Consider the following 7,567-nt stretch of genomic DNA (forward strand, 5'->3'; position numbering starts at 1 on the left):
AGTGGATCTCATTTGGATTAGGACAGCGGGAGTGTCCCCACGTGTGCACACACACATGCATGCACACACTAGCATGCACACATGTACACACACACAGCTGGAAAACGTGGGATCTCTAGGTTTACATTAGCTTGGCATCTGCATGCTGGGTTTTGACTGAAATCTGGAGAATGGAGAAAACAGAAAACATAGTGGCCAGAAAAAAAGAACATGATCAAATATACACGGTGGGGATGGTCATACTGACGTCACACGTCTTAGTCAACAGTCGAGGTTTCTCCTCCTCAACTTTTGAGCTTGGTCCCACATTATCCCTACTGCAGCTTCCACAGAAGTTGGCATAATCTTTAATGTTTTGGTCTTCAATAGGAATTCTGAAGAATCCTTTTAAAATAGTCTCCTTCAAAACTTCAGAAACCATACCTGCTTTGAGGGCTTTTAGTTTCTTAAATTGATTTCCTCCCTCACCAAGACTGTGGATTATATTTTAAAGAGGTTAATTAACCAAGCAATCTTCTGGGTCCTTCTATTGTGCTATCTGCCATCCAGCCAGCAATTAACATGGCAGAACCTTTGACTACTGGTATGGCTTTGATGGGACAATGAACAAGATGAGCCCAGTTCCCTTTGGCTTTTAAGTAAATCCCTCATAGGGAATCCAGCCTTTAGAAAGATTTTAGCATGTTTCAAGAACTGGAGTAACTATTTAGTATATCTCTAACGAAAACAGAGGCATTAATTCGTTATTCCTATGAAATAATATCTTTTACATACACCCAGATCTTCCATGGGATAGGAGAGAAAGACAAAAAGAGGAAAACTGGGTGAACAGAAGGGAAACATCATGGGTGGCATATGTATGCAAGTAGTGGGGAAGAGGGAATAGACAGATGTGAAGGACATGGGGGGAGGGGACAGAGAGAGAGACTGAAGGCAAGCAAAAAAGGAAGCTGTGGGGAAGGAGGAGGGGTGCGGAACCACAAGGAGGCAAAGAACAGAGAAGCAGAGGGAAGCAGAGAGACAGATGTAGGTGGGGAAAGAAGGAACCAGTACACACACCAGAATTATGAAACACCCAACTCATTCCTCTACTCTTCCTAGATCTTCAGCTTCCTCTTCTGCTCACAACAAAGACTTATTCTCGATGACGAATCAATCAGTGTTAAGTCACACTAGAAGTGGAAGTTCAGCATATTCGCATACATACAAACACACAAACATAAAATATAACCAACTGTATCTAGTGACTGCTTTATATCGTTATGATATCTAAGAAAACTGTAGCACTGAGCAGCACTTCCTAAGTAATGAGAGAATATAAACTTGACTCCTTTAGTCACCAGTACATGCAAATGTCATTTTTCCTCTCATTAAGAACACTATAATTATAGAAGACTTTCTTTCATAATCAGTTTAAAGAGAGAACAGAAAACATAATTACTTGAGGTGTCTAATTTTAATAGAATACACACCAAAATACTATTTCCCTAATGCATCTTCCATTTTCTCCCATCAGTAATTTACAAAACAAGTTTTTTCTTCCACTTTCCCTTAGACTTACATGAACAAGCTATTAGCAATGGATAGCTCCAACCCTCTGATCCCTTAATAAAAATGAAGGAGCAAACAAATGGTCTTTAATCCGTCTAGCTACATCCAATAAACAACACATCATTCACCTGCCATTTGACACTGATGGAATATGCAGTGATCTTCCAAGGAAAAAAATTAGACCCTAAATATAAGCTGTCCTGATCCTTTCAGTTTCAATTTCTTAACAAGTAGATAAATGTGGATAAAGGTTATATGTGTGAATCTGTGTATGTACATCAGGCAGCTGGAAGGATTAAGTACAAACAGAAGTAGGACTACTAACAGGAATACTTGCCAGGAAAAACACAATTGAGCAAAATAACATTTTAACTGATTTTCATTATCAATTCAAAGTACATAAAGGATGAAGTACATACTAATCATTTATACCTTGCCTACTGGTCATTTCAACTGACCCCAAACCCTGTGTAGACAGCTTTGTCGTTTAGTAAAAAAGATTATAAATAATTGGGTTCCCTTTAAATCAATCCCACTGGCATAATGGTAGGTTTTTAAATCAGCAATCAAATGGCTACCCACAAACTGATAAATAATCATCTGGTATTACAGCACACTATGTATCAGTTTCTAGCAGAACAAAATACTATAGTTATATACAACTGGGATATATTCTATTTCACTGCCTTCTGCAACAGCTGCTGATTCAAACTCTCAGCTGAAATGCCTGCTTAATCAGGATTTCAGCAAGAAAAGGATCACTTCCTATGATAAGGTTTAAAACATTCATTACTGTTTTTTAAAAAAAACGGTTACCAACCTTGCTGGAGAGGCTGAGTGTTTGTACTGGGATTCTGACTAACTGGCTGGGTTGAGCTACTGGCTGTTGTGGCAGTAACAAGTCGGACATAATGAAACTTGCTTCCAGGCACTTGAATCTGCTGGACATTGGGAGCAGTTGCCAGAGGAATAATTGTCTTAAATTGTGATGTGCTCACGCCTCCAACAGTGATGGTCTGCACAGTTGATTTCACTGCCTATTAAACAATACAACATGGCTATCATTAATCTGGGATTTCACTTTCCTACCCCTTGGCACTTATGACAATTGCTCAGTAAAAGAGTATGTTCCTGAATTGCATCAACAGCTGTTGAAAGGAATGACCTGTTCAAAGAGAAATGAATAGTAATGAAAACACCAGTGTAACCAAAATCAGTGAGTTCTACCTTCCATCTCTAGTAGTTAACTTCCTTGACAGTCCAGGTCAGATGACTTGCTATGAAGAAACTACTGTGTAAATTACAAGCACTCACACAGTTTTGTTAATATCAGGTAAAATTTGTAAGAAAAAGATTATTTCAAAACTTACAGAAATAAGCCTCATTTTCAACACAGACGAAAAAAGGACACAGATATTTGGTTTTATTGCTACCCACCAAATTAACTATGGCAAATTTCATATTCACATGTCCTAAAGGAGAAAGAAATCAAAAGAAAAGCCTTCATTAAATCTAGCCAATTCTGGAAGGCATATATATATATAAAACATCCCACAGATACAACTGTACCCACTAGCCTATGGGCAGAAGGCCAAATTCAGTCCAAAATTACAACTATATTTTGGTTGGTCTAAGGAAACTAATTTTAGATGATTCAGATCTAAGTCAATATAATCATTTAAAATCCTTTCCTTCAGTCCAACAAAAAAGCAATGTGACTCTCCAAAAAGCTAAATGAAACATCAAAGGCAGAAAAGAACAAAAGTCTTTTAAGATGTCTCCAATTAATGTTTAACCAATGTACAACAGGCTGTCATACAGAGAAAGGGTCCAGACAACATTCTCTAACTAGTTCTACGGTACTATTTGATAAGAATTACACCCCCACCTATTCTTCAAACAGCCCTCATGCTAAAAGACAGGTGACATGAGGGAGGTAGCCCAAATTCATTCTATGGATAGCAATTCATGAGAGAATAGTTCTGAAGAATTTGACCATTTTCATAAAAGTACAGGGGAAAAAGGAAGAGTGTCACTTTAGTTTGGCAACTCTCCAAGTAGTAGTCAAGTACATTACTTCAGCATAAAATAATTCACAATTATCACTAGGCAGAGGCACCACAAAGCAGATTTAAAATAAAGATAAAACAGGTTGATGGTCAGTGAGTTAAATGAAAATATAAAGCTTAAAAAAATGTATACATATGGAAGCTACTTAAGAGTCAAGCAACCTATGAGTCAGGTGTATAATGATGCAAGAGACATTATCTTTGGGACATCAACTCTAAATGGAAAAAAATATTATTTTAAGAAACAAGGCAGGGGAAAGAGGGGGAGGATAGATAAACTATGGATTTGGGATTAACAAATACATGTTACTCTATATGAAATGAACAACAAAGACCTACTGTATAGCACAGGGGACTATATTCAATATCTGACAATAACTCATCAGGGAAGATGATCTGAAAAAGAATAGATACATACATGTATAACTGACTCACTTTGTTGTACACTTGAAACTAACACAACACTGTAAGTGAACTATATTTCAATTAACATTCATCTTTAATAAAAAAGAAAAATTTTGTTACAGAAACAAGGTGCTTCAGATATAATAATTAAATTTACTGCATACTTAATACACACAGAGGGCAGTGCTTCTGAAAACACTAAGATTATTGAATTTGAATCTAACAATCACATTAGGAGCTAGGTACAGCAAGCCGCAAATATGGGGGCTGGTTTAGATAAGTTTGCACAGTATACTGTGTTTCCAACTCTACTTTCAATTTTTTTTTTTTCTTTTGGCTCACCACGCAGCTTTCAAGATCTTGGTTCCCTGACCAAGGATCGAACTTGGGCCATGGCAGTGAAAACGCTGAATCCTAACCACTTCACTGCCAGAGAATTCTCTCAATTTCTCTAAACTTCACACTACAACTCTTACATGCTGTATATAACTGGGTCTCTGAGGACAAAATCAGATCTGACTATATTTTTTATCAGTATATATCTATTTACATCTAACAGTTAAATAACTATGTGGATTTAAATCTACCATTGAACTAATCCCTATCTGAACATCCTGTCCTCTTCTGTCCCTTTTCCTCTCTTTTTTTGCCTGCTTTAGGGTTAAATGTTTTATAATTTATTTCCCCCATGGTAGTTTGTTATTTATATATAGTTACTATTTTTATATAGTATTACCCTAGAGACTACAATGTTCAATGTTGGAATTAAATCAGTACTTTAAATATCACCCAGACAACGGAAGAACCACAGAACACTAACATCATTTATTCCTGCCCCATCTTTGTGTTACAAAAATATGTAAATATTTTTAAATTCTCCATTTAATTGAAACTCTGTAAGATATTAATTTAAATATACCCACAAATGTACCCTTTCCATCCTTTCTATACTCTTTCTCTGCTTCCATTTGGGATTGTTTTCCTTCTGCCTAAAGAACTCACTTTAGGATTTCCTTAAGTACTGGTCTGCTGAGAAATTCTCTACCCTTTGTTTCTCAAAAAATATTTAATCCTTTTTGTTTAATCTGTATCTCTTTTGCTGACAAACTCATCTACTGAATTCTTAATCTGTTTTAAGCTTTCAGTTTGAAAATACTTATCTGATCCTTTTTATAGCTTTTAATTCCCTGCTGGAGTTCTTTGTCTTGTTAAATTGTTGTTCAGTCACAAAGTCGTGTCTAACTCTTTGCAACCCCATGGGCTGCAGCACACCAGGTTTCCTGTCCTTCACTGTCTCCTGGAGTTTGTTCAAACTCATGTCCATTGAGTCAGTGATGCCATCCAACCACCTCATCTTCTGTCGCCCCCTTCTCCTCCTGCCTTCAGTCTTTCCCAGCATCAGGGTCACCTCCAATGAGTCGGTTCTTTGCATCAGGTGGCCAAAGAACTGGAGCTTGAGCTTCAGTGTGTCCTTCCAATGAATGTTCAGGGTTGATTTCCTTTAAGACTGACTGGTTTGATCTCCCTGCTTGTCCAAAGGACTCTCAAGACTTTTCTCTAGCATCCCGGTTTGAGAGTGTCAATTCTTCGGAACTCAGCCTTCTCTGTGGTCCAACTCTAACACCCACACATGACTAATGGAAAAACCACAGCTTTTGACTACACAGACCTTGTTGGCAATGTGATGTCTCTGGTTTTTAATATGCTGTCTAGGTTTGTCATAGCTTTTAAATTCCTGAATATATTAATCTTATTTAAAAAGCCAATCTGATAATTATACCACCTATACCTGTTCTGAATACTTTGGTTGCCTGATACGCTTAATGATTTTTGACTGAGTACCAGGCACTGTTTATGAAAAATTAAGTAAATAATTTGAGGCTCAGAATGTTTTTATTTTCCTCCAGAAAGCATTCAAGTCAGCTTCTGGCAGGCAGTTAAGAGTAGAGGCAGGTTCACTCCTCTCCCAACTAGGACTCCAGGCTTTACCTAGCTTCCTTCTCCTTTTGGGGGCCTGAACCCAAAGTTTTGTCCTTGAGGCCTGTAAGACTGAAGGTCTGTTCAGCTCCTCAACTCTCTGGGACCACTCTGCGCTTTTCTTCTCAGTCTCTCAGCCACACCTCACAAATGCCCTAAGACAAAGGGTCACACTGAACACCAGGCGACTTCTCTAGGCTTCCCTTGACTTCAAGATGGTGACCTATAAGGTTCTGGGTCCCTTGGTGGGTCTCCAATGCTTTCAAACGAATTTTACAAATACGTTTTCTTTTTAGTTGTTCTTGGTGGGATGGTTGGTCTTCACAAGCTAGTTTCGTATAGTCAAAAACAGAACATCCAGACTGAGTTTTAATCTTGGTTCCAACAGTACCTAGGTGAGTGACCTTATGCAAGTAACTTAGCTTCTCTGAGCTAAGTTTCCTTATTTGAAAATCTGAAAATGGCACCTTTCACATAGGATTGTTATAAGAATTAACTGAGTTAAATTATATGAGGTGCAAACAGTAACTAATCACATATTATTGATATAACACTAAAAAAATGTGAACTGCTATTTGTATTATCATTATGCCCATTATAGATGGAGAAACTGAAGCTCAGATAGATTTAGTTAACTTCCCCAAGTTCACATAGCTAAGAGCAGCTGAGTTAGGGTTTGAACCAGAGCCAACTCTGAAGCCCATTTTCTTAAGTTAAGACATTGTAATGCCTCCTACTGTAGACATTTGGACTTCCCTGGTGGCTCAGATGGTGAGGAATCCACCTGCAATGTGGGAGACCAGGGTTAGATCCCTGGGTCGGGAAGATCCTCTGGAGAAGGAAATGGCAATCCACTCCAGTATTCTTGCCTGGAGAATCACATGCACAGAGGAGGAGCCTGGCAGGCTACAGTCCATGCAGACTGTAAGTCAGACATGACTTAGCAACTAAACCACCACCACAGAATACTGAATAGAAGTATAAATAGCATTTTAAAAAACTTTTTAATTTTGAAATAATTTTAGATTTCACAAGAAATTACAAAACTAATACAAACTTCCCATATGCACTTTCCCCTCTCCCCAAAAAATCATCTCATATAACCATAGGACGTTATTAAAACCAGGAAATGGACATTTGGTATAATGCTATCAACTAAACCACAGACCAGACTGTACTCAGATTTCATCAGTTTTTATGCACTTTTGTGTATGTACACTAAAGACTGTGTAAATTCATGTAACCTACATCACTATCAAGATACAAAATTCTTCCATTACCACCACTAGACTCTACTGCACTTCCCTCTATAGTCACAACCCTAATTCTTGGCAACCACTGAGTAAACTGCATTTTTTAACACCTAAAATAAACTAAGTAACATATCAAAGCTACTAATTTTGTAAAAGACAAAAGCATTTGAATACTACACTTAACTGCTTTAAGAATTCACAAATTGGTACCTTCCTTGGAGAAGCCTGAGAAACTTCATGTGAAGGCATGTCTCGCTGAACATACCACATCAGCAGAAAAATAGTTCACATACATTCAGTAAAAATCTTCAG

General features: G+C 37.7%; 1 protein-coding gene across 12 annotated transcripts in view; it reads right to left on the bottom strand.

The window, feature by feature from the left end:
• The window catches only part of LIN54 (lin-54 DREAM MuvB core complex component), a 64,489-nt gene that overhangs the window by 13,939 nt on the left and 42,983 nt on the right, over nt 1-7,567 (bottom strand). For 11 of the 12 annotated variants that reach the window (XM_010845946.1, XM_010845941.1, XM_010845937.1 and 8 more), the window contains one exon: nt 2,372-2,588. The exons of the other annotated variant lie outside the window; for it this stretch is intronic. In XM_010845946.1, coding sequence (XP_010844248.1) covers nt 2,372-2,588 — 217 coding nt within the window. The remainder of the gene's footprint in view (nt 1-2,371; nt 2,589-7,567) is intronic. 12 annotated transcript variants of the gene reach the window in all.

This window comes from Bison bison, unplaced genomic scaffold (genome assembly GCF_000754665.1).
Source record: "Bison bison bison isolate TAMUID 2011002044 unplaced genomic scaffold, Bison_UMD1.0 scf7180017864228, whole genome shotgun sequence".
Taxonomy (NCBI): Eukaryota; Metazoa; Chordata; class Mammalia; order Artiodactyla; family Bovidae; genus Bison; species Bison bison.